The sequence below is a fragment of the Canis lupus genome, chromosome 19 (assembly GCF_011100685.1).
Source record: "Canis lupus familiaris isolate Mischka breed German Shepherd chromosome 19, alternate assembly UU_Cfam_GSD_1.0, whole genome shotgun sequence".
In the NCBI taxonomy this organism is placed as follows: Eukaryota; Metazoa; Chordata; class Mammalia; order Carnivora; family Canidae; genus Canis; species Canis lupus.
The window spans coordinates 15,964,970-15,992,738 of NC_049240.1; the positions used below are offsets into that span (position 1 = coordinate 15,964,970).

Consider the following 27,769-nt stretch of genomic DNA (forward strand, 5'->3'; position numbering starts at 1 on the left):
TACAACTATAAGCCTGGTCTAAAGCTGGACTTCAGTGAACATACTCTGCTGGGAACTTCCAAACATTTATTGCCTGAAGGCTTAAACCAGGTTCATAACAAAGTTAATCCCCAAAGACACAATCTCGTCTAGACTCATTATGCCCTAGGGGATTTCAAGAACTCTGACAGGTAGGAATGTACTAGTGACCTTAAAATATCTGTTCTGGCAATTATCCACACTCAGGTTTTTTTTTTTTTTTAAAGAAAATGATGTCGCCCATTCATATTTCAACTTGTCTATTGACAAGTAGAGATTATTCATGTTGGGTGTAGAAGAGTATAGAGAGATGAAAATTTAACGTCACACTATGAATGCAAAGTATTTTAAATAAATATTTTAATTCTATTGTTGGCATTTACAAGTAGAAAGCATACAGTATGTTACAAATATCAAAATGTGAAAAATATGAATGTTACATAAGTAACAAATGTAAAAAAAGTATTTTCTTACCTTCCCTGAAAGTAAGAAAACTTTTCAGCATAGGAAAATATCAGTATCAAAAACACAGCTTAGGTGTAAAAAAAAGTTTTTACACGGTATTAAAAAATGATCTACAAAATGGCAGAAAGAAAGAAGAGTCGAAATTTGACCTTATATAAATTATAAAAACTGGGTACTTGGGGTAAATGTTAAACAGTTGAAAACTAAGTCCAATCATAGGCTTTCTTCAGGTCGATTCTTTAAAAATTTAAAAGCATAGAACATTTTTCAATAAATAACTTCTAAAAGTGTCTCTGAGAAGCGCTGCTGAGAACATCATTCCACAGTAGGAAGGTAGCAGTGTTCTAAGAATAATATGCAGTCATTTTGTTCCTAGTGGAAGCCTGATGAAGGTCAGAAGACCTCAATGGTTTACAAAAAGAAAAAGAAATCAGAAGTTTTAACACAATTTTGTAGGAAAGTTCTAAAGTGCTGAACAAAATGACTTAACTTTAGTACCCACTGTCATGTAAAACTTACTCAAATATCAGACATTTCTGAGCAACATCAAATATGCAATCTATAATTCTGAAAAGTGTTAATACTTAGTCTTTCGTTCAAGGATAGGAGGGCTCTTTCTACACTTTACAAGGGCTGGTTAAACCTCAAGGATCTGGCGATGCAAAACAACACTGATAATACAATGGAAACGATACACATACCCCACTGTGAAAGCACAAATTCGTTTCTGCAATGGCAACGGTATTAATTTTAAAAAATCACAAATCAAACATTGGTAAATAAGAAAAAACTTTCCAAACGCTGCATGCCACATAACTAGTTACAAAATACGAAGCATGCAGGAAAATAAATTCAACCAAGCATATTTAAATTAAAGACTTGTGTTGAGTCTGTTTCAGCAGCATTGTGGTTATTATTTTTTAAAGTTTCCCTCCAACACCAGTCCCTACTGGCCTGTTTTGCAAATGGAACCCACCCTAGTCGGCAACCTTAAAATGGTCTGAGTGTCCCTTGTTTTCTACGCATATAATGCCAGTACGTAAAGTTCACACATACTGCTCTGCTTCCCCATCTTTGGGGACCGGCTTCGTCGTCCCACTCTTGCCTTCTTCATTTGCTGCTGCTTTTTCTGGGAGAGATGCCAAATCTTTAAAAACATCTACATAATGGCCAAAGCCAGGACCCCAGTTCAAAAGGTTGTCCCAGTTGAAATTCCCTGCTTGCTGCCCAAGCTTCAAGGGCAGTGTGTTGTCAGCACCCCCCGGTGCTGCTGCCTGTGTGCCCACAGGTCCTCCCTCAGCCCTTCGGCCATGGTATCTTCTAGGCTTCAGTCTGGCTCCATAATTATCTTCGTCATCTGCATCAGATTCATTGACTTGAGACAATTTGGGCATCCTGGAAGTATATACCATCGGCTTTTCCCTGTCATATTCCATCTCTGAGCAAGTGAAAGACTCATGTGAGTCACTATCAGAAGAAGATTCTGGAGCTGGGATGCCATCCGCGGGGTTCCTTGTTCTGGACAATGGCCTTCTGCAGTCCTCTTCTGAAGAAGACCTTCCATGATCTGCGCTGCAGATACTTGGGTTTCTAGGGCGAGGGGTGTTCAGCCTCTCCACCTCTTCGATCGACAGTCCCACCGGAGGAGAAGATTCCAGAGGGATCTGTCCAATTGGCTGCTTTAAGCGACTCCCCGGTCTCGAACCATGAGAGGTCATGGCCTGAGGACTCTTACTTCTCCTTCCCAGCCTCGTGGCATAGTTGAAAATGCCAGGTTGGCAGGCATCACCATGCATTTCCAAAGTATTTCCATCTCTTATAGGTAGATGCAATTCCCTGGCTGGGCTGTTCCTATAGAACGTAGAGGACTTCGAGAATGGGGCCGGGCTGTGGCGAGACAGCGGGTTGGGAGTAGGGCCAGCGGAGTGGCTCAGGGAGCTGGTTCTCAAACCCTGACTGTATGAAGGCTGGTAAGTCAAACTGCTCGCTCCTAAGGGCATGGGGGATTGCCTCGCAAAGCCTAGGGGACTGTGCCTCTGGATGGAGAACTTGGGGGTGTGGCTGCGGAACTGCTTGTAGTGCTGGATGATGTCTGCGTCCGAGGGGGCGATGCTGCTGGCGTTGTCGATGTCGTAGTGCTCTATCTCTTGCTCCGGGGAAGCCAGGGGGGCACTGGGGATGGTTTCTGAGCTGTGGGGAATATCAGTCTCATCGTAGATGAGGTAGGGATTTTCCCGCTCGATGATATCCGGTTTAGGGTTCCCCTCAGGCTGCTTCCTCACTGTCATGTCATCCCCGTAGGGGGGGATGTTGTCCGGGTCATCGAAAGCCACGTTCTCACTTCCTTTCTTCTTCTTCTCCTTCGGCTTCTTCTCCTCTTTGGGGTTTTTGGTCTTCTTCCCTCTGCACTGGTTGCACAGAATCAGGCTCAGGACCAGGAGGGCCAGGACCGTGGCGCAGCTGCCCACGATGGCAGGCACAGCCCACAAAGGCAGGGAGATCTCTTCGGGACCCTGACTCAGAACACAGACGTGCCCACCAGGACTCCCGGCCTTGCACACTCTCCCCTGAGGACAGAGGACACCAAGACAGGCCACCACCGTCTCACACGTCCTCCCAGTGTGGGACTCCGGGCAGCTACACGTGAAGCCGGCGTGCAGGCCTGGCTCGCAGCTGCCACCGTTCTGGCACGGGTGGGAGGCGCAGTCTCCAGGAGGAACGCACTTGTAGGCATACCACTGATTAATGCACAGTAAGTCACCCCAGCAGGGGTTGCTGGCACAGATGTTCGGGCCACGACAGCCAATCTTCACTGAGGGATCCGTCTTGGAGATGGAGGCCAAGCTATGCTTCCCACTGAAGGGAAGACTTTCTCCACCATACAGCATAGAAGCGATGCAGCCATCAAAACCTGCAGCGGGCAGAAGGAGCAGCGAGGCATTTTAGAGAAAACTGAGACTTGCAACCCGGCACTAGCAGACTCTCATGACCATCATGTCATGAGAGTTTAGAAACCACAGTCTCAGAGCCATCGCCCAGTCCAAAGACGGTACCTCTGTGCATCTTACAACGTAACCTACGATGTGTAAGATTTCCATGATGACCATACGTATGGAGAGGATTGCTCAGACGGAGCTCTTTCTGAAGCTTTACGAATGACTCAGACAGGCTGGCTTTTCTTTCTCTCCCTCTTTTTCTATTTATTTAATTACCTTACTTGTCTTATTTTTATAGTCTACATACCAAGAATTGCATACACAGAAATAGAATTTGTTAAAAAAAAATACTTACAAAGAACAACAATGAAAAGAACAACAACAACAAAGAATAGGTTAATAGCTTGAATCATCAGATCATGCATTCTCTGTGGAAGTGATATTGCTCCCAAGGAGTTGACCCTAGGCTCCTGGAGAGCCAAAGAAAAAGCTATGACAAGCTCTGTGGTCCTCTAGAGGGTGGATGCCGAGTATGATGATGGCGTAAACATTTCGTGAGGTGGGAATGGCAAAATTTAGGGAGAAAAAAATTTAAAATGGCTCCTTAGGGGGTAATAACTATTATTATTTTTTCAAAGTTGAGAGACTCTTTGTTGGACTTGAATGTGTTAGTATAGCTAATGTGCCTGTCCCAGAGCCCAAGAATCTATTTTAACACTAACAAAAGAGTATGATTTACATGGTTTGGTTCTTACAACAGCCAAATGGACTATCATCCGTATTCTAAAGTAAGCTAGTATATAAGAATAACTGATGACTTGAACTTTTGCTTTCATGACTCAAGTCTATTACTCTCCCCCGCCTTTTTCAATTTTCCTGGTATCCTTCCACTATAGTGATATTTCCATCCCTGATACACTCTTTTTCCATGAGCTTCTGTAACATCTGCTTTTGTTCCTGCTCTCCAGATTTTCTTTCTATGACTTAGTCCCTTTTATGTTCCATTTTCCTCTAAACAACCACTGGCTCCTAGAGTTGCTTAAGCTAAGGCTCTAGGCTTTCTTTTTACTTTACACCCTCATGTTAGGTCATCACATCCATGCCTAGTACCTCAGTTACTTGCTTGACTTGGCTAGCTCCTAATATGTATTTCCAGATGGTTTCCACTCCCGATTATAGTCTATCTATCCAAAAATTTTTCACAGAGGTGTTCCAAGCCCCAAATGTCCCAAACCACCATCTTGATATTTTCTACAGACACCTTCTTTCTGCACTGCTCTGCAGTTTCCTCTTTCATTGGCATTGCCCATCTTCTAGTTGACAAGTCAGAAACCTTCCTGAATTTCACCAAAATCATCAACAGTTTGGTTTATTTTAATTCCTAAGGTATTTCTTCCTTATCCACTTCTTCCTAACTCCTCTGCCACCACACTAGTTAAAACTCACAGAATACCTTGCCTAGATCACAGCAGTATCATCCCAGCTAATTTATGCAATTCCTGTCCTCTTCCAATGCATTCTCCATGTTGTAACCTGAAAGATACTTAATATCACTGCATATCTAATCTTGATGTTCCTAAAATACATTTTTAGTGACTTCCCATTGTCCTGAGAGTAAGACCAAAAATGCAACATGGTCTAGAAGGCCCTGCTTCATTCTCCAACTTCATCCTTTACCTGTGAAATCAATCTCCAGTATGCCAGTAGGCCAGGTTCTGTGATCTTAACTTAATCTACTTTTTGTTCAGTTCCTATCAATATAAATTAAGCTTTCATACTCTCCCATCTTCATTTTCATAATTCCGACAAAAGTACCAATGACAATTTCTCAGGGAAGTTTCCCTTTCTCCCTTTTTAAAATCTCATAGAATTCTATATTCCTTCTTCACATCATTTATCAAGGTCTATAATAACATATTTATGCATGTAACAGTTTCATTGATGTTTGTCTTCCCTACTTGGCCATGTGTCATATGAGGAGAGCAGCCATTTCTTTAGTCCACCATTTTACTCCCAGTGCCAAGGAGGAGCTCAGCAAAAATGTGTCACGTGAATGAACAAATGAATAAGTGAATGAATGGATTAAAAAATATTCGGTGTATGAGGGAAGTGCTGTGGGCCGAATTATGAACTTGGTAGAACAAATGCAAATGGCTAAAGTAAGTGACGACCAATAATTTGTTATAGACTTTCTAAAGATAGGTATGATGATCAGAAGTCCAGCTACTTTTATAGGAACAATCTTACCTTTTCTTTGCTCAACACAAGCAATTACCTGTTTGAGAATCTCGATGAGCTTGGTTAGGTGGAATTCCTCCAAGAGATATAGTGAGCACATCGAGGCCACCAAAATCCTGGGTAGGGTGGATGATATCTCTGTTATATAATCTGTCTATGGACAGTACTGTGGCTGTTCCATTTTTTCCAATTAGAAAAGTATGCCAGTGGCCATCTGCAACATACACTTCAGGAATATTTCTCTCCACTTTCCCAGCAATTCCTGCATCCGATGTAAAATGGACTTTGCCATTTTTAATCTGTAAAATGTATTAAAAATAGTGTACAATTAAATTATGATGTGCTTGAAAAAAAAAACAGAATAAAAATGAAATGAAACCTTCAAATATTGATCAATTTAAAGCCAATAGACTAGCTGAGGACTCTGGCTATATCAGAGTATACTTACCCAGCCTGCTTCTACAAATTTAGGTGACATATACTTTCACAGTCAATGGTTTCAATAGTTTTCAAGATGTATTATATTCATATGTAATTTTTCAAGATGCATACAATCATTTTCCGGAACACAATTGAGATAATAATGGAGTGAAAACCCATTTTAAGATAAGTAAAGTATACCTTTTTATAATTATCATTTAATCACAATGGTAAGTGTAAAAAAAAAATGTCACTTTAGTAAATGGCCCACCATAGTCAAAAAAAAATGCTAAAAGTACTTGCAAAAAGAAACGTCAATGCTTAGGTAAAAATGAAGCAGAGTGGGGAAAATAGAAATAAGACATTATTTTATCTGTACCGCGCTGGAAATTTAGAAGAAAGCATGCCTATTGTTTATATCATTTATGAGATGAAAACTATGATGAACAATGAGTGAATTCTTAATAATGAGGTGTCTGGGCAAGTCTTCACTTTGGCTGCCTTTTATAATTTATCTAAGGGGTATTTAGTTTCTTTTACTTTGCCCAGTAGAACATTGGGTAACAGGATGCTCCTGCTCCAGTTTCCAGCTACCAAGTTTCCAGTATTCTAAGTACTTAAGAAAATGAAATAATTTATGAGGCAAGATGAACATTTGGTTCAGAGAGCATAATCCCATCATGCTGCCAGACAGAGCCGGTGCCTGGGCTGGGGGATGAAGTGGCACTGTGTATCGAATGACAGGGATGAAAGGATGGATCAGTTATTTTGTCACTCAGATCAAATGCTATTTCTACATGCAACAAACACATCTGGTAGAACTAAAAATCAGCTCAATTTTGCTTTGTGGAAAATATGCCTAACACATTTACATACGTTATTTATATTGTAATATTTTATTAAAACAGTCTCTCTAGATAATAATATATTTCAGTACCAAACTCAGATGGGAAAAGAAAAGAAAGTTGTGGTTAAATGATAATAACATTTCATCAAATGGGCAAGATCTCATGAAATATACAGTAAAAACAGCAACCCCTCTTTGGTTAGAGCCAGAGTCCTTCTGGAAAGAAGCCTTGGGAAGAGCCTTTTCCCAGCTTTGCATTTCCCTCCTACCTGATCAGTCCCTGGCATCCTTTTATTTGATCAGTTCTAAGAGAGTCTTTAGAATACACCATGGGGTTTGGTGAATGAGAACACAAGTTCCCATTGTAACATTTCTAATGTTTTGCTTCTCCCCAGTAATACTCTACGTGGCTCTTGTATCCTTAACTTTGAAAACAACATGCTCATTTTTATGCAATTTTTTTGCTTAGTTTAATTTACCCATATATTTATTTATTTAATTACTTTTTAATCTAGAGCTCGGAATCCCTCATACCAACTCTGTAGAATGCACTTAGCTTCACTCAACAGAAAAAAACAAACAAACAAAAAAACTATATGCCAAGACGATAGAATTGATTTGGAACAGAAATAAAGCCCATCATCTGACATGATCACAAAACTCCAAATATGGAGATCTACAACATGCCCTGAAAGAAGGGAGATTTGTGAAACACTTTATACCATCAACACAATTAGACACAAGGGTGCTTCCTTCTGTTTTTCTGTCTAAAATTATCTCTACCTAATTTCTTTTTTATCTTAACAGACCCTATCTATTCTCCACATTCTCTTTTCTCCTCACATTGCTATTGCTACCCACTCTTGCCACTCTCCCCTCAAACCACTTGAAAGCCCATTTACTCAACTGTTTTTTTCTTATTTTCAAATATATCATCTAGCTGCCTTTGTGTGTGTAAGAGAGAGGGAGAAGGGAAAGATGGCTTGATGCAAAGAATGAAGAAAGAAAGACAGAAAGAAAGAAAGAAAGAAAGAAAGAAAGAAAGAAAGAAAGAAAGAAAGAAAGAAAGAAAAAAGAAAGGAAGAAAGGAAAGAAAGAAAGAAAAGAAAAAAAAGAAAGAAAGAAAGAAAGAAAGAAAGAAAGAAAGAAAGAAAGAAAGAAAGAAAGAAAAAGAGAACAAGAGAAAGATGCTGTCAGAAAGTGAGCCAGAAGAAAGAAAGAGGAAAACCAGGGGCCTTAGTCAATGATAAGCTAAATGAAAAGTAACAGTCCCTTCTGACTAGCTTCCTAGCCTGTGTAAGTAGATCGTATTCCTGTCATCCAAAAAACTTGCCTGCTTACTTACAACAGCCATTCTCTTCCTGTCTATTTTGTTCTCCTTATTCACTGTTTTTTTAATCTACTTATTTTACCTGCCAAGACCCTTAATCTCTAAAAAGCTGCTTTTCAAAATATTCATACAAAAGAAATGTGCATTTTGGTCTGCATTAGTCATTATTTTTATTCATTAGCATTTACTTTTCCTTCAGGAAAAAAAAATCTCTAAGTGCTTGCTACCAAAATAAGAAAATCTGGAGAAGTTGCATGCTGCTGTCCTGTTGGAAATGAAAGATTTTATGGTGACAAAAATGGATCCTGACATTCAGCTTCTTCCTTAAGAAAAAAAAAAAAATTCAGTCCCTGATTTCTTCAACCACATTGTATTTTGTATCTCTTGGCTTAACGAGATAATGTACAGAAATATTTCATAGGTCATTTAAATGGCATGAGGACTTGGAAGCAGCTTAACAGATAATGCGCAGACCTCAATGTCAAAGCCTCTCAACGCATACAAAAAGTGTTTCTTGTAGCCCGTGAAAGTTTACTTCTTTTTGTACTTCATTACTTTCTTTGGTTCTGATAAACTTTCTAGTAAAAATTATAAACATCAAATAATAATATAATATAGTGACATATGTGCTTTGTTTTACAGTAGCTTTATTAATTCTGAACTGGACTCTTTGTTTCAATAATGGAGGTAGAGTTATAACCTGAAGATGTTCTCCATACTGGATTAGAGTGGGTTTTTTCAACCTCATTACTCTTGACATTTTGGACTAGGTAATTCTTTGTGGTGAGGTGCAGTATTGTGCAATGTAGGATATTTAGTGATATGCCTGACCTCTACCTACTAGATGCTAATAATCCCCTTCCTCACTGAGACAATAAGAAATGCCTCCAGATTGAAAAAGAATAAAAAAAAGTTTTAGCATTTTAATAAAATATTTCATCAAGTAAAAAAAAAAAATTGCCAAATGTCCCCTGGGTCTGGGGACGAGGGAGGGGTAAACATCAACCCCAGTTGAGAATGACCGAGCTAGGATGATTGTGAGAATTTGGGGAAGATTTTTTCATAGTGCTTATTAAAGATTTGTGCCTGCGACATAACAACCAGAGTTGACTTGGATGCAGAGAAATTTTATGAATAAAGAGGCTGAACTTGAGAAGTGAATGTCCATTTTTATTTTTAGTGTTATATGTGAATTAAACCTAGTGATTTTGTATGTACAGTGCTGTTTGTCTTCATGAACTCAGCTTTTAGTAATTTTTAAAATACTGATTTATAGGTGCAAATAATACATGAAATCTGGGTTTATGTCCTTCAGAATTTACCAAAATTCATATGAAAATTATGAGTAGAATTATAATAGCAAAGTGATATTAATAGAAATCAGCCAAGATAACTAAACTAAAAGAAACTGATAATTTAAAAGATGAGGTCTTATTTGTGGGAAAGAAAGCAGACTTAACTCTTAGAAATTCAGAAAACCAAGAGCTGAAGGAAAATTCATAGGTAAGGAAATTATTCACCAGTTTAGTTAAAATATTATGTAAAAGCCTTGTGATAAATTGATACATTGTTCTCATGAAAAGAATATTTAAAAATAATTTATTTAGACTCAGCTGTAATTTAACTTACAGTAATTCCAAAGATACTTAATTTCACAGGCTAACCCCTGTGAAATTAGTGAATTGGCTGTATGTTCCAGAATCAAGCCAGATAATTTAAAAATGTTTTTCCTTATTCTAATCTCACCAATTAATACAGACATATCAATGTTTGGAGTAATTTTTGGATAATTTTTTTTAATTTTAGACACATCTTTTTGTTTTAGTTTGTTTAAAAGTAGAGAAATAAAAGCAATATAAATTTTTATTTGACAAAATAGATTGCAACAAATTCTTTCTGTGCTGGCCTACCTAGCAGTGGTCTTTACTCTAAACCAAGACAAAAGTGTTTAGAAACCAAACCATTCAGATCTTTGTTACTCTGGCCAATGCCTGGGGAATAGTTAAGATAGATGATATTGGAATAGTGCCCAGCATTAGTCGGAACTCTAATGGGTTGTAAAGAAAAGGACAGAAATTATGGGCGAAGTGATTTAAACCATGACACAGCAGGCGGTCTAATCAAATGAAGTCACCATTAGCTTTTATCTTACCTTCACAGTAGTGTAATTGCTGCTTTCTTGGATATGGATTAAAATGCCATTCTCGCTTCTTGTTCTGAATTTTATTTCCAGACTGTTCACACCAAAAGGCTCCAACATGGCACCTCGTATGCTCTGTTTTAACAAATATTCCCGCTTCTCATTCTGACTCATGTGGTAATCCAAGCGCCCTTTGCCTTCTAATGATAAGGCAGTGTCAGGAGTAATAGCTGAAAGCCAATGAAGAAAGAGAAAAATGAATGCATCCATTAGGCTTCTTAAAAAGTTTTTAGAAGTGACAAGGATTATAAAAAGGATAACAAGATATCAGGTTTTTGGAATCAATGTTCCCCAATCCTCCCCTTGAAAAAAATTATTTCCACTTGTGAAATATTGCATAAGTTAATTTCAAATGCTTAAGTCCAATTCAGAAGCATTAATCATTTGGGAAATATTCGTTAATATATTTGATATATGATATAAATCCTGAATGCCTATAGAGATACCACCTGTTAAAAATATGGAATTGAAAAATGTGTTTATAATAAGTTTTCCTGTTTCCAAAATTCATGAATGAATGTACATTTTCATAGCTAAGTGATTTATAATCTTAAGCTTCTAGCACGTTACAAATTCAGACAAAGATGTGCATGAATTTTTATATTTGTAGTAACTGTTGGTAGTAATAATCATCTGATCATTATATGTAATTGTCATGTATAATTATAATTCATCATAATGTGATAAAATGTTCACACTACTGAACTTCAGAAGTTTTAGTGAAAGTGAATATAGCTAAAGAAAGAACATAAAGCAACTGAACTCAAAAGGGCCTCAGCATTGAATAGTATACTTTATAAAGGTAAATTTTATAGTATGTGAGCTATATCTCAATTTAAAAAAAGGACCTCAGGCATTTCTCAAGCCAATGAGCCATTTCATATTCCAGATGTAATTGAGTTCCTACTTACCAAATACTCACTACTACAGAAAAATATTGACACCAAATTTTTTTTATGTTTTGATTTTGTCCTAAAACTTAAACATAATTATATCTTCTGCTAGTAAGATTTTTTGGCTTACACTATATCTTTAATGTGATCATGATGTTCTATTCATTCTCATACTTTAATATAATCAAAACTTCTTAAGAAGTAGTCAAATAATGGCAATGATTTAAGTAGTAATCACATATTTGAAAATAAAGCAAATTTTATAGAAGAAACCATTAGTGTTAGTGGGATGCCCAGCTTACAATTAGAGAATGCCATATTTTAATGATGGCTTGAACATCGCTAACATCTTATTAAAAATAGTATTGGCATTTAAAAGCAAATAACAAATAAAAATATTTTAAAAAGACTCAAAACCAATTCCAATAATTGTCTATTAAAATTCAAGGACTGGAGCATCTGGGTGGCTTAGTTGGTTGAGCATCCAATTCTTGATTTCGGCTCAGGTCATGACCTTAGAGTCATGAGATCAAGTTCTGTGATGGGCTCTGTGCTTAATAGGAATCTGCTTGAGATTCTCTCTCTACTTCTGCCTCTCCCCCTCCCTTCTCTCTCTCTCTCTCTCTCTCAAAATAAATGAATAAATTCTTCAAAAAAAATAAAATTCAAGTATCACCCTTAATTATAATAGGTCATACTGCCATTATATGATGTTTGAACTCAGTTTTCAGTCATTTAGTATTTATACTTCTCTACCACATACAAAATATTTACTGGATAAATATTCCCTAAAGGCAGATAATATTAAGCCAAAATATGGTATAGCCCTCAACCTTGTAAATCATCTAATATTCCTATAAAGTAGTTTTACTAAATCAATAAGAAAATGGTTTAAAAATTCAGTAAATAAGTCTAAAAGAATACCACTCTTCTTCAAGTTAAAAAAAAAAACAAGTAGAAAATGTCACTATATTCTACCAGTTATTACCATTTAACATTTTCAACATTTAGAAAGAAAACAATTCTTGAATACAATTATATATTTGAGTGCATATATTTATACTTTTCACGATTATTATAATTTCCAGTGGAAGATAAAACAGCTTGCATACATTTTTCACAGTATTTCCCAGTTAGTCCTTCTTTGCAATGACACTGCTGCCATGACCAGTAGTCCGTACATGTGCCTCCATGTTGGCAGGGACTATGAGTACAAGCACCTTCTAGTCTAGGACATCTAAAATGAAATCACAACGAAGACTCATAAGGCACAAAATAAAGTGTGGCGGGGAATTTGTTTAAATTAGATGTAAAGTTTTATTAGCTTGCTTAGTTTCATGCACTCACTTCTTTGAAACTCAAGTTACAACTACATCTGGAGCACCTAATTGAAGTAGGGAGCTGTCCTGTGACACATGTTCTGCCTCTTTGGTAAAGGAGAAAATTAAACAAAATGACATCTTGCACAACACAGAAAAAGAGGTGATAATTTCCTCTTGAAATTAATTCTTATTTGAGCAGGACATCTTTGGTTAATATGACATCTCCTCCTTCAGACAACTCATTCAACTGATGCTTACTGAATGCTTACTATATGCCAATTATATTATTCTAAGCATGAGGGTAAAGTGATGAAAAAATCCATATGTTCATGAAGTATTTCCTTTTCCTGTGGAGGAGGCAGTCAAAAAACAAAAGAAAACAAAAATTAGGTAAACGAGTAGGATGTTAGAATGAAAAAAGTTCTACAGGAAAATTAAGATAGACAAAAGAGTATCGGGAGCTTTTGGGGGGAGGGGATGGTGTTGCTGGTCCTCTAGATTCATCAGTGAAGGACCCACCTTTGTAAAGACCTAAACAAATTGAGAGAGCAAAGCATATGTGGTAGAAGATCATTCCAGGCAGAGGAAACAGCAAGTAAAATCTTGAAGTATAAATGTACCTATAGAGTCCCAATGCAGTTGAAGCAGAGTGAACAAGAAAAAGAAGTATATGGAAATATGGTGACAAAATTAAGAAAAAGGCTATATCATGAAGGCCTTCTGAGTTAAAGTTAGAACTGACATCTGTTTTTCACTGTCATTCTGTTCGCTGTGGATTGGATGTGAGGTATGTCAGAAAGAGAGGGGTCAAAGGAGTCAATGTGTTGACTGAACAGGTGGGTGGCTTGAGTTATCAGTATCTAAGATAGGGAAAACTGTGGAAGAAGTAGAGTTGGAAGGAGTCAGGAAGGAAGACCAGAGGTTCCATTTTAAACTTCAGTCTGTGGGATGCCTGGGTGGCTCAGCGATTGAGCATCTGCCTTTGGCTCAGGGCGTGATCCCAGGTCTAGGGATCTAGTCCTGCATCGGCTCCCTGCAGGGAGCCTGCTTCTCCCTCTGCCTATGTCTCTGCCTCTCTCTCCCTCTGTGTGTGTGTGTGTGTGTGTGTGTGTGTGTGTCTCATAAATGAATACATAAAATCTTTTAAAAAATAAAATTAAATAAAATAAACTTCAGTCTGAGATATTTGTCAGAAAGACAGGTGAGACATTGAGTAGGCGGTGGGGTATCAGGGTCTAAAGTTCAGAGAAGAGGCCAAGTAGAAGATAACCATTTGAGAGTCACCAGTTTTAGACACAGTACTTAAAACCAAGGACTACAACACATGGTTTCAACAATTAACACATGGTTTAAATAATGAATATAGATATACAAGAGAAGAGGTCAAGCATATGAGAAAAAGAGTCAGAGTAGAAAACTGGGAGTGTACCATGTGCTGGTGGACAAACTAATAGAGTATTTTTAGTGCGAGGGAGTGATGAATATCAAAGTTCAAATAAGATAAAAACTGACCATTGTTTTTAGCAATGCAAAGGGTATTGATCACATTGACAAAGATAGAACAATTTTTCAAAAAGAGAGAATATGGTAGCCAGGGAGAAAAATGGAATGAAGTCTTTTTTTAAAAAATGGGAGAAATAACAGCATGGATTGAAATGAGGAAAGAGACACTGACGAGTTAGCAGGAAAGGTGTTTTTAGAGGGTTTTGGGGGATTGGATCTATTACATAAAAAGGGACTGGTCTTTGTGGGAATGAAAGTAGTTCAATCATATTAATGGGATACAAGGTATGCTATAGGATGGATGCATGCATGGGCAAATGTGGAGGAACAAGCTTCAATGTTATTTTCACAATTCCTAAATCAATGCTGGGAACCTAACTAATAGATAGGAAAATAAAATGTTTTATGTCAATCAAATTATTGGTTGTTAAAGATGTATCGAGTTTTTGAAAATATATAGGTTGTATGTAAAACTATTTAATATCAAATAGTTTTTTGCATGCATCAGCACTGACATTTATATATTATTATGTGCCAGGTTCTTTTCTGTGTGATTTACCCTACTTAAATCATTATAATCTTCCCAATAACTTCTTAAGGTAATGTGAAGTATATACAAGCATACGTGCACACATATATTTTTCTCAGACTCCAGAAAGTAAGAGCTAACTTTCTAACTAAAATCACATTTTATGCCAAACAAAATTTCACAACTATAAATAAATATTTATAATTCAAAGCAGTGTAAACACTTTTGATGCTTTTAGGGCTTTGGGCATAAGAATCTCATCTTTAGATGCTCAATTATGTAAATTTTGTGCATTTTTTCTTTAAAATAGTAAAAAATAGAATTGCCATACTGATCTAGGATGCCTTGTGCTGCCAAAGCTTGGCTGGGTTCCAGAGGCCTTCCATTGACTGCAAATTCCATTATACACCCGACAAAATCATGGCTTTCCACATGTCCTCTCCTCTGAAGGATCGGTTCTAGCGATCTGATACCTCCAACTGTGACTCGATTTGGCTGAACATCAAGAGTCCTACATAAGAAAGCAAAGATAAGTATATTAGTTCCAACATGATAGATTTCAGTAGAATGTTTAGTTTTAAAAAGAGTGAACATAACTTTTTCTGGCATGTGTTATAGCATGGCAAATTTGAATGGAAAATATTACCTATTGATGCATATCCTCTAACAGATTTTTACAGAATTATTAGGTTTTCAAGGTATGAAAAATAATATAACTTATGGAAATGACATTTTCAGTTAGTCAAATGGGATGTATAAAACAATGTTGAATTAGCAAGAGGAAGCATACTCTCAGAAAGGAGAAACAGTGCAGTAGAAATAGTGACAACTCTAATATTAATGTTAGTTTATATTTTTTCTCCACTACAAGATGATAGTAATGCCAATAATTTAATTAAGATCCTGGGTGATGTGTCAATAGTTCTTTTTCTCTGTTGCTATTTCTATTAAAATCATTTATGTTTTAGATGGCATAATGCTGTTTCAGCTTGAGGCACCATTGAAAAAATATCTGTGGATAATTGTTGCATATAATTTTCAGAGGAGGTATTTAAGGAGTGGGGTCCTTAGCCTAACCTCGCAGGACCCAGGTCACATGCAATGATTTCATGAATCATCTCAAACAGTATAGGCTATGTCACTCTTTCCTTCCTCTAGCTTTATCCTCATCTCTACTACTTCATTTCACACCATTTTTACATATTCTGTACAGAAATTATTAATTTCTTATTTTACAGCATGAAAATTCTTTTGGAGAGGATAGACTACTATAAACTTTCATAACACTTTAACATAATAAAATTATCTTTAAATGTATAATTTCCTTTTTTTAAAAAATAAGGGATCCGTGGGTGGAGCAGCGGTTTAGCGCCTGCCTTTGGCCCAGGGCGCGATCCTGGAGACCCGGGATCGAATCCCACGTCGGGCTCCCAGTGCATGGAGCCTGCTTCTCCCTCTTCCTGTGTCTCTGCCTGTGTCTCTGCCTCTCTCTCTCTGTGTGACTATCATAAATAAATAGAAATTAAAAAAAAATAAGCTCCATGCTCAGTGTGGAGCCTAACACAAGGCTCGAACTCATGACCCTGAGATCCAGACCTGAGCTGAGATCAGAAGTCAGACGCTCAATTCACTGAATCACCCAGGCACCCTTGTATAATTTCCTTTTTAATGTCAGTTGATAATAAAGATCAAACTCATAATTTTACTCACCAGTCATCTGAAACTGCCACGTTACTGACAGTGCAATACCCAGGTTCTTGGTTCTCAGAACAAGAGTCCACAGTTAAGGAAGCTGCCTATAAAGCAGGAGAGGGAAACATTGATCTTGGGGTCTGCTGTCCCTTTGTTCTTTTCAGCCAACACTGCCCAGTATTTGTTTCTACATGCACCTGACTTTAAATTGTGATAACATTTTGACTTAGTATATTGTGACATAATACAACTGTAATATCAAAATTTGGGCACTACTTTACGTGTCTAAAATTGCAAAATCATTACATGTAAGAGGTGGGAAGACACTTTGAAAAATCTTCTCCACCCCCCTTGTTTTATAAATTAAAAATTATAAATGCTACTAATGTCGCTTACAATATCATACCAGAAGCTTATGGGATATACGGGACATTTCCTGGGGTTACAATCTCAAGAAACATGTTTAAGGTAGTATCCACCTATTCTAACAAGAAAAAAGACATTAGATTTCTGATTCCAGAAGTCTTATTCCAATAATATTTTAGCCATATTTACAAAAATATCTCCAGAGCATAGTGTAAATAGTATCACAGCAATCTACGAAAATTATTATACTGTACTAAAGTTTGAGATAATGAAAAGAAGTAAACAAAAGTAAACAAGTCAGTTAGATGCCCCATTCCACTTAGGATAAGAATCTTTACTTAAAAAAAAGAATCTTATTATTAGAATGCATTATTGTCTATTGCGATACAGTAGAAACTACCCAATAATATTTAAATCGCAGCTAACTGTAACTGGTTTTGCATTCCAAGGGATGCATACCCTAAGACAAAACTCTTCTGTTTACTAGAACATACGAATACTCTATTTAATCAATAAATGGAGTCGTCAAATTATAGTCACAAGGTCCAAGAATATGAAGTCAGAGTTCTACATATTGAGTAATGGCCACGAGAGATGGTTGTGGTCTGGTTTAAGACCCACCTGTTGCATATTCAAATTATTCTGTGCTCTGAATACTATTGTGATGCCCCTCCTTCATTCCCCAAACTGCAGTAAAATTCTGCAATTAACAAAACTTTGCAAATTTTAGTTGGTGAAATGATAAGGATGATATTCACAATATAGTTAGTATATCAGAACATGGCCTGTAAATCACAGGAGGATGCCTAACTCCAAATCCAGAAGTACAGGAGAACTAAGGTAGTTTCTCCCAAGGCAACAGTAAAGGGTCCTACTTAAATTTGCTTGAATGGCACAGTATGGGGCTAATCCAACTTTGTCCACTATATAATAAAAATATAAATACTATGCAAGGATTAATTTATAAGAATGGTTACCATTTGAGGTTCATTGTAACAAAAGCAAAGGAAATGTCAGCAGTGGCTCAGGGAGGTTAAACGAGTTGACTCACGTTACACCTGACTTACTTGTGAAGGTATCAAGTTTTCTGCCCTCCTGAATTATAAGGAAATGATTCATTTCCTTAACATCCAATGTTTATCAATAGTGTATATTATTTTTAGAGATTGTCCATAAAAATTTATAGCTGGATGGGAGATATGTAAAAGTGTATCTTAAACATCACACATTTCAAAAATAAAGAATGGGGTCTATTTATAGTTTTCGTGCATCAAATATTACTGGCTAAAATTTTCAAAAATATTTCTACCAGTTAATTATTAGAACTGATTATAAATGCCATACAATAGATTCTCATGAGCCATGTAAATCTTTTTCTGGCCACCTTCTCAAGGAAATAATAAATACTAACATTTTTAGGAAACATTTACACTTCCAATCCTATGTCAAGATTTCACGCCCAACTTACTTAACTCTTTCAATAGGTAAATTTTTTCAGTGTTCTATAATGATTGAGTGACATTCATTCTCAAAAGCATTAGGGGTTTCTGTGATACAATTTGTATCACTTATGCTGACTATTTGACATAAGCACAATTCCCTTTTCTTCTAACACAAGGTGTTAACACATCTCTCTCTGGATACTATGCAAAGTATCCCTCCATTCTAGAGACCCCTAAAGCTATCACAAGCTAGAGAATATCACATAGATATTTATGAATGCTTCAACTAGGAGAGAAAAAAAAAACATCTTACATAATGGCCTCATATTTCGGTCAATCTTAAAAGTTAATATGTTTTTCTTATTTTCTCAAAGCTTCATGATACAGCACAAAGAATAGTGGAGGGGAAGTTTTATTTGAATAGCAGCTTGTGCAATTTAATCCCCAGAGTTAAATGCTCTTTCTCTTACCATTGAATTTTTCTACCAGTACTGCTGTAAATTGAGATGTTTCTATCCTGTCTATTCAATGATTCAAAGCTGAGAAGTTAATGATTTTGCCAGTTTCTAACAAAATCCCTTTGAACTGCAGAAAATGACAGATTCAAAATCCAGTAGGGGCCTTATTTTGGATGTTTTCTAAAATAGGAAGACATTTTTTTCCTCTGACTGAAGTACTAATGACAAAGGTATTTTTTTCCACATTTGGTATTATTTAAAACTTGATGACTATGGCCACATATTACAAATCAACTGAAAGAATTTTTTCTCTAGCCCTTTTGGCATACACACAGTACCTCTTTCTTTGCTCTCCCTCTTGCTCCCAAAAGCTAGTTCCATAGAATCAAATGTTCATGAAATTTAAAGGGACCTGGGAGGTTATCAGATAAAATCGTCTATTCCACATAAAAGTCTGTTGACAGTATCTTAGCGATATGTTTATCTCGCATCTGCTTGGAGAGTTGAGGTGAGGTGCTACCTGCTATGCCCCATTAGGGTGCTATCAGTATTAGGAAATCATTATGGCTCATGGAGTCTGATATGTGATATGGGTACCAGATTCACATGTTTGTTCTAATTCTGTGGGAATCAGTAATGCTGAGGTAAATTGATAATCAGGAAAATTGGAATCTTCTAACTCAGTATTTTCCTAGAGGTCTTCCCCTGAGCGTACAAGTTTGGTATCAAGCTGGTTTAAAAAAATCTTAGGCAGAAATGAGCATATTGACTTATTACCAATCTAAAAAATTATTATTTCCAAGTTTTGTTTGTTATATCCCTATTAAGATTCACTGAAGTCAGTGTGACTTTTTAGGCACTACTCATAATTAAAACTTTATTGAGATTAAGTAGTAAAACATTTTCTTTTAACCTTAAAAGGCTGAATGGGGGGGCAGTGTAGGAAACTCAAGACAACTAACATTTACCAAGCACCTACTTAATATCAAATATATAAGATTTTGGATATGATTTATATTAATCTTTCCAATAATACCAAAAGGGAGATGTTATGCCTATTTATAAACTAAATGTTTATTTTCTGCTCAACCCCTTTTCAATAAACAAAGCCACCTTATTATCAAATCAAGACTCCAAATGAGTACTTTTCAAGTAGATTTTTTAAATGAATTTTTCAAATATCGATGCTCTAAATTTTAATTAGGTTACTACATGTCATTCTTGTTTTGATCTCATTTTCAGAATATTAGGGGTAATTTTGTTACATAAACATTTTATAAATTAAATATATTAGAAAAAAGTTGTAATTACAGAATATTAACACCAAGTTCTTAAGAAAATGGAAGACAACAGATAATGAAAATGATTCATAAATTTTCATTAATACTGTTATTGTTTTCTCACATATATTTCAATAGAATGTATCTAATAACTTGGTAGAAACTGAGCTCATCACAGTGGATATGGAGATATCTGATTATTGAATATCCAAACATCTAACCTTGATGGTAATGATGTAATCATCTGGTCATCTTTAGACTCATCACTATTCCTTTTTTTTCCTTATATGAAAATATTTCTGTATTTAAAAAATTGTTTAAATCTTCTTTCCTATTTTATATTTGAATTGAACGGAGAAAAGCCATTATTGTATCTAATGTCATAAAAAAAACACAAAACACATTGGATTTAAAGTATTTCTAAGAACAAATGGAAAATTTTGTCCTCTGATAAAGGCTGCTTGTTATCTACATTTGTCAGAAAGCAATTAATATATAATATTGCTTCTGTCTTATGCTTTTATGAAATTTGTAACTATAAAGGGCATTTTTCTTTTAAAACTATGGATCACAGAGAAAATAGCAAAAAACATGGTAAAAAACATTTCCTATGTTCTTTAAGCAAGTTGCTTACATGTAGTCCAACAATATAAAGTGTTCCCTCCAAAAAAGAAGTGTTCCCAAAATTTAATGTCAAAATACTAGTATCCTCAGAGAAACATATGATTCATTTGATCAGTTTCAGACTGATTTATATTTTTTAGATTTTTTCTAGACTGCCACAGAGCTAAAACTGTAATCATTTAGATCCCAAATTTCTTCATTTAAAAATGATTTCAGAGCTTTTAATTTGTTCTTTTGGCTAATTTTTAATACATGACTTTAATTCTATTTCTTTTGCTAGCAAAATGTTAATTTTAAAGAGTATCTATAATTTTAAAAGGTTGATGGTAAAATCCAAAAATATTTTTAAATTGTTTTTGTTAGCATTTACTTTTTCAAAAATCCTTGATAGTTACCAAACATGGGGAGAATGATAAAGAGTTAGTTGGGAAGGTAAATAAAAGAATACATAAGTAAATAAGCTTTTCCATTCTATTGCTCTATATCAAATGTTTTCAAATGCTAATCAGGAAAATGCATCATGCATTTTCCTTTATAAAGAAAAATACTTATTTAATTAGCATAAGGACTAAATAAATATGCACAATCTTACACCATCTTATTGTAACATGAGAGCCATATAATTAAATGGAATATAACATGAGACTCTTTAATATTATTGAGTTTATAATTCTGAGAATACCTTAGATACTCAAAAAACAAAACTTCATTTCAATACAGTCCCATGTCATAGACCTCACAGATGACAGACAGCATGTTGAGGTTCTGGTACAATAAGGATTACTAACTACTGTATTAGAATATGTGTTAGTATCATCTTTCGTCAGTAATTTATTTGTAGGAAAGGTTTTTCATTTGTTTTTAAACTGTTTCTTCAGTTAGGGCTGGGATGCTTAGAAAAGTAGCCATTTTAAGTACAGTTCTGATGTGGCCTTAAACATATATAGGAAATGTATAAAATGAAATGTTTAGGCACTAGGATGTTTTCTTTATTTTGTTACCTTTTGTTGTTTTTGAGTCAAGCTGATTTTTTGTGACAAATAGTTGTCATGAGCAAAAGAAAAATATTACCTATTCGCTGCTGTCGTTCATAACAAAACTGGTCAAATTTGCACTTCGATTCATGCTTTGACTGGATGTGCAACAATAAAACAAGTTTTAATGCAGAATGAAATGTCTTACCATCCCTGCTCTCCGGGCAATCACAGTGTGAAAATGTCCATCTGACACCTTCTTCATGGTGGTGAGTTTATATGTACCACTGCCTAAATTATAAGAGAATCTTAGTCTTTCTTCAGCGATTTCAAGGGCCAAAAATTCAGCCCGGTCCCCTGTCTGGTTGTCATAGTTGTAAAGCAGTAAAGCATGACTTTTAATAGTTGCAAATTTGACATAAATATAGTTGTTATTGGGGTCCAAGCTGGGAAATTCCATGTATGATAATTCCTCAAATCCGTAACTATTCAACTCACAGTGTTTTCCAAAGACACCTGTAGATGGGAAAATTGATAAATTGACATCAGATTCCAGTGAAGTGTTAGTAAATGACTTTGATTATAATACTTCTAAGTTACAATAGTGAATCATGCTTTTAATGACCTTTTTTGTAGTATTCTCCAAAGAATGCTGTCTAAATTAAATAGAGATAGAACACATTAATGAACTGTGCTTGTTTTTCTTTGGCCAATTAGGAAACATATCTAAGTAGATCCCATTTCTAAAAATTAGAGTTAACGGAATAGAGTATGTCTGAAGACATGGCTTTCCTGGAAAACTTTCCAAATTAGTTTGTCAACACTTTTAGTTTTAATATGCTGTAATTTTTGACTGAGATACTTCTTTCTAATATATACTTCTTTAAAAAAATTTAATTCAATTGAGGATGGTAAATTTTGTTTTGACCTTAAAAAATTTAGTCCCTGTACTTGTGGTATTTTCAAGAACCACAAGACCAGGGAAGGGAATTACTGCTGTTAGGGAAGGAAAGAACTGTCTTAAGTTTTTATCTCTTTCTTGTTTTATACCTTCTTTGGGTATAACTTACAACAGGCTACTTTAAAATAGCTTTCTGCTTTTTTTCTGAAACCCAGCATTCCCACTTGTTTGTGCTGGTTCTTTTTCAACTTTAAAAATGAGTTTTATTGTTACAATGCTACGCCAAAATTCTTTTCCCACAAATATTAGTAGACTGTAGCAAATGATTGGAAAATTAACCCATGCCAATACATCATGATTCCTGTTAACTTTCAAAGGTTCTATTCCTTAATTTTGGCTGTACATATCTTGTAAATGCATTAAATGTAGAGTTAGGGAATTGTTCAGCTAGAAGAAGCTAATGCCATCATTTTACAGAATATTTAAAACTTGCCTGAGGTCACAGAACTATGGGAGATGAAGCCAAAATTTGAGGCCTGATCTACTGATTGGTCTAGTTGTTTTGACTGAACTGCATCTCATATCCAAATGTTCTTTAAATTGAGATGGCCTAGAATCTGCTACAAAAGCTTATGTTATCTTTGCCTGCTCTGTCTGGCTGACATAATATTCATTATAAATGTGTGGGAAATATGCACACTATTTTTAAACATTAATTGAAATTAAAGAAAAAACAAAGAAATCATAGAAATTATATATGATGTATATTATGTCACACATTTATTTATGTTTAAGTATATTATATATGTCACAGTATTATATTTATAATTTATATTATGTATAACAAATATATAACTTTTAAAAATTTATTTCTAAAAAATTATTTCTATTAAATATACATTTACTATATTATATATACCTTACTTATATATATAGAGTAACCAAAGTTAAAGAAAAAACAAAGATAAAGTATACAAATGAAATAGATTATTATTATTATTATTATTATTATTTTAAAGATTTTATTTATTTGTTCATGAGAGACACAGAAAGAGAGAGGCAGAGACACAGGCAGAGGGAAAAGCAGGCTCCATGCAGGGAGCCTGATGCGGGACTCGATTCCGGGTCTCCAGGATCACATCCTGGGCCGAAGGCAGATGCTCAACCACTGAGCCACCCAGGCGTCCCATGAAATAGATTATTGAGGGGAAAAAATGTATTATGTGTTCTCTCAGACCTCTTCTGAATAAATTTTAATAAAAATATGAACATGGGATTAAAAATTCAATATGGAGGCGCCTGGGTGGTCCAGTAGGTTAAGCAACCAACTCTTGGTTCCAGTTCAGGTGGCAATCTCAAGGTAATGAGATTGAGCTCCATATGGGCTCTGGGCTAAGCGAGGAGTCTGCTGAAGTTTCACTCTCCCTCTACCTCTGCCCCTCCCTGTCTTTCTCTTTCTCTTTCTCTCTCTCAAATAAATAAATAAATCTTTAAAAAATTGAATCTAAGTATATGTAGAAAGAATATAGGTACTGGAAAGATGTCCTGTATTTTTATTCAAATTTATACTTGCCACAAATAGACTCCAACATTTTCATGCATGAAAATATTTATTTAAGGAATATTTTTGTTCTTAAAGAGTTTTGTTATTGTTTCTAGAGAAAGGTAGATTTTTGTTTTTGAAATAAAATAAAATTTAATGAAGATTTCAAAACAGCCCTCCAAATGAAATGTCATGAAATAAAACTACATAAGATCAAGAGAAATTAGTGCTCACTTCGGCAGCACATGTATTAATATCAAAAGCAATTATTAAAATTACTCTAATAAGGAATATTCTGTTTGTGGGTAGTTATATATACATAAATATGGAGTTATAATTATACAGGTTCCTTTTATAAAATCTTAAGCACTTTGTTTTTCTAACACACAATCTTAAAAAATCAAAATCTAAAAAAATTCTAAAAATCCAAACAACAAATCTTTCACTGATGAGAAAGTAAACAGTGCAAATTTTTTTTCCAACTTCAAAATTATAGTTAAGATGTTGTTTTATAGGATGCATGTGTAACTAACTCCAGCTATTTGTTTGAGGCATTCCATCTGTCCTTTGTATTTGTATGTTTCACCCACATTCAATTTGAAAAGGAAAATACTTTGTCCTTTTAATTCTATCTTTCTGGTCTCAAGTCATGTATTATTGTTTCAAGGTTTTCTGTTTTCTTTTCTTTTATAAATCCTCTGTTGCCAGCTGACAATGTCAAAGTTTAAATAATTTTTTTTTTTTTTTTTTTTTTTTTTTTTTTTGCCACTGGAAGAAATGGAGGGAGAAGTTTGCACTGCCAGCTGCATGTGATCTGTCTCTAATTTATATTGCTGAGCTAGTCCCCTGGAGATCTCTGGTAGGGTGAGGGCAAGATCCATTTGGACCCCGAAACACTTTGCCCCAATAGGCAATGATTGTTCTATCAGCTACACGACAGCAATGATTTGTTTTATATTTGATATCAATTATTTTAAATCTTCATATTTGCAAATGAAATGCAAAGAAATCTATAAAAATGTAAAAACCTTTCTTCAGTCACTTGAAAACCATTTTTTCCACTTTCCATTTCAATCCCTTTTTCTTTCATTCCAAATACAAGTTAAACCATGAAACCTGCTTGTGGTTATCTGTCGAAAGCAGCACCCTTTAGGATTATAAGAGATTACTGAAAGAAGTTTTGGGAGATCTAAAATTGGGGTTATTTTGACCTTAATCTGCTTTTCACTGCTTCAGAGGCATTTCTGGTTAAGAATCTCAGAGAAATTTTAAAAAGCAGGGATTCTGTAAATGTCATACTAGACTGAAAACGTGTTCTAGTCACTGTATCATCTTGGGGTAGTTTTGTTTTGTCTTCCTTTTTTGACTTTAGACAAAGCCCTCAATTTCTGGGCCTCAGCACCATTGCTAAAATGTATGGCACACAATTAGATACTTATATTTTGTTTTTCATTATCATTTTATTGACATTGTGCTTTATGAGAATAAAACTAGATAGAATCATGAAGTTATCTGAAAATGAATTAACATTACATTTTATTATACTAGAAACCTCAGATTCTTTTATAGTTCTATTCACAACTGTGGATTGAGAGTCTCTTTTCAGAGTCCACATAGCTCAGTGATTGCTCAAGGAAAGACTGGAAAAATATCTTTCTCCTCTTTTGCTTAGGGAGAGAGATAGGGTCTCTAATTACTATAGGACATCTGGAGATGAATACTATATTGTGGGGTAAAGTATCCTTCAAATAAGTGTAGTAATCACAAACCAATGAAACAATACAAGTTAAAATAAAAGCTCTCTCCAAAGCTATTCTCATAGTCCTTGGCTGTCCCAGTGCTGGGTAACATTTGAGTGAGATCTGAAAGGAATCTTTTAGTTCTTTCCATTATGGTGAATAAATACGAATGTGTACAAAAAAATTCTAACAACTTTCTTCTTCAAAAGAACACATTAGTCTGAATTGTGATTCGTTATTTGGTAGTATCTACAAAAAGCCTATCATGAAAACTTCATGCCTAGTTACTAAATCTTTCTATTAGAAGTGGTTGAATTAATGTTAAAAAATAAAAAGCAGCAAGACAAAACAAAACAAGAAACCCACTTTGACTAATTATCCTTAAAGATTTTAAATAGACTGTGATGTCAGATAGTGCTTAAAAAGACTTTTTTCTTTGATAGGTTCCAGGCTAAAAAGAAGTCATCCATAAATATTTGAGGGGAAATGTCCTGAGGAGACACATCAAATTCAATTATCTCGAGTTGATTACTTTCCTAGTAATAACTGAAGTAATATATTCAATGGCATCTCCATAATTAACTTTTTTAAAAATATTAAACCTTTGAGATTTTATTTTGCTAAAACCTCCTGTGTAAAACAACTAATATTTTCCTAATCACTGATGGTCAATAAAATTGCTAAACGTTGTGTCAAAAGAGATTGATATTTTATATCAACGACTAAGCAATACTTACCAAATGGACAATGGCAGTAGTATGACTCCACACCACTTTGGCAGGAACCACCGTTAAAGCAGGGGTTACATTCACAGTAATTGACTGAAGATTCACACATTTTCCCTGAAAAGTATCAAACCCCATTAAAAAAATCTTATGCAAAAATATATTAATACCATTACTTTATAACCACATGTAAAAATCTATTCTAAGAGGTCATATCTTGGAGAAGAGAAATATAAGAATATTTTACTTGACATGAGAAAATTGGAATGCCTCAGAGTTCAAAATCTTATTTAGTTGTCCTATTGTAAAGTTGTGTATTAAAATAGTAAGGAAATAATTTACATAATCATCTTGGAAGGAACTACTGTTTGCAGGAAAATCACAAATGGTGAACATATTTAAATGTTTTCACTGAATTTATTTTCTCTTGTCAATGTGTCTTCCTTTTTCAAATTTATAATGAGGTTTGAAACTTTTACAGTATAATTCTCACTGTAGAGATTTCTTTGACTCGGACTTTTTAAAGGTAAGAATCAGTCTCATATAGCTTGTCAAACTAAAATACTTTCACTCTCAAGAAATATCCCTTCACTGACCTATCTGTTGTAAAGCAGAATAAAAAATCAGGAAGCACATCATATATTTCAAATACTTAAGATTTATTCTTTACTACAGGTTATGTATACCTTGTCTTTTTTCCAAAACATTGACACCTAGGCAGCATATTTTTCAGTTATAGGGACTTTTCATAGATCATCTTGTTGGTTGAATCAACTGATATTGACTGAGTGCCTCTTACTGTCTAGGAAGGTTAGAAGATGGGAATGGCAGTCAAAAAAAGTGTCACAACATGGCATTTCCATTTTAGTGGGGAGATTAATCCAAGCAACAGGAAACTTTTACATTTCATAGATGAAGAAGAGCTTCTTGAAGGCTAAAATTTTGCCGAAGAAATTGTAAAACGATGGCACAGACCAATGTAGGTCTGCTCCCATATCCAGGTTTTGCAAACCTGTGATTGTCAGTTAACCCCTAGATAGGCCAATTCAGAGTAATTGGCCAGTCCTATTTATTTTTGTGGTGGTGGTGGTGGTGGTGGTGGTGGTGGTAATTTTTTTTAACAATGTGTTCTAATGCCAGTTTTCTATAGTTTTTAATTATTGTAATAATTGATTTGTTAGAGTTGTTTCTAGTTTTCCAATTCCCAGAAACAATGAGATGTTATAGAGTTCTTTGTTATTTTTCATTCATTGATAATGAGGCTTTAATTATTTAATTTAAATAGTTTGTTTCTGTAAAGCTATTTTCTACTTCTTAACATGAT

At 35.0% G+C, this 27,769-nt stretch overlaps 1 protein-coding gene across 1 annotated transcript in view; it reads right to left on the bottom strand.

The window, feature by feature from the left end:
- Positions 1–210: 210 nt before the first annotated feature.
- Positions 211–27,769, bottom strand: part of FAT4 (FAT atypical cadherin 4) — a 174,415-nt gene continuing 146,856 nt past the window's right edge. Inside the window, exons 10-17 of the mRNA XM_038564709.1 lie at positions 26,458–26,562; positions 21,746–22,053; positions 16,412–16,497; positions 15,033–15,212; positions 12,460–12,584; positions 10,407–10,624; positions 5,695–5,956; positions 211–3,394 (exon numbers count right to left, since the gene is read on the bottom strand). Of these exons, the coding sequence (XP_038420637.1) occupies positions 1,530–3,394; positions 5,695–5,956; positions 10,407–10,624; positions 12,460–12,584; positions 15,033–15,212; positions 16,412–16,497; positions 21,746–22,053; positions 26,458–26,562 (3,149 nt within the window). The 3' untranslated portion in view covers positions 211–1,529. The remainder of the gene's footprint in view (positions 3,395–5,694; positions 5,957–10,406; positions 10,625–12,459; positions 12,585–15,032; positions 15,213–16,411; positions 16,498–21,745; positions 22,054–26,457; positions 26,563–27,769) is intronic.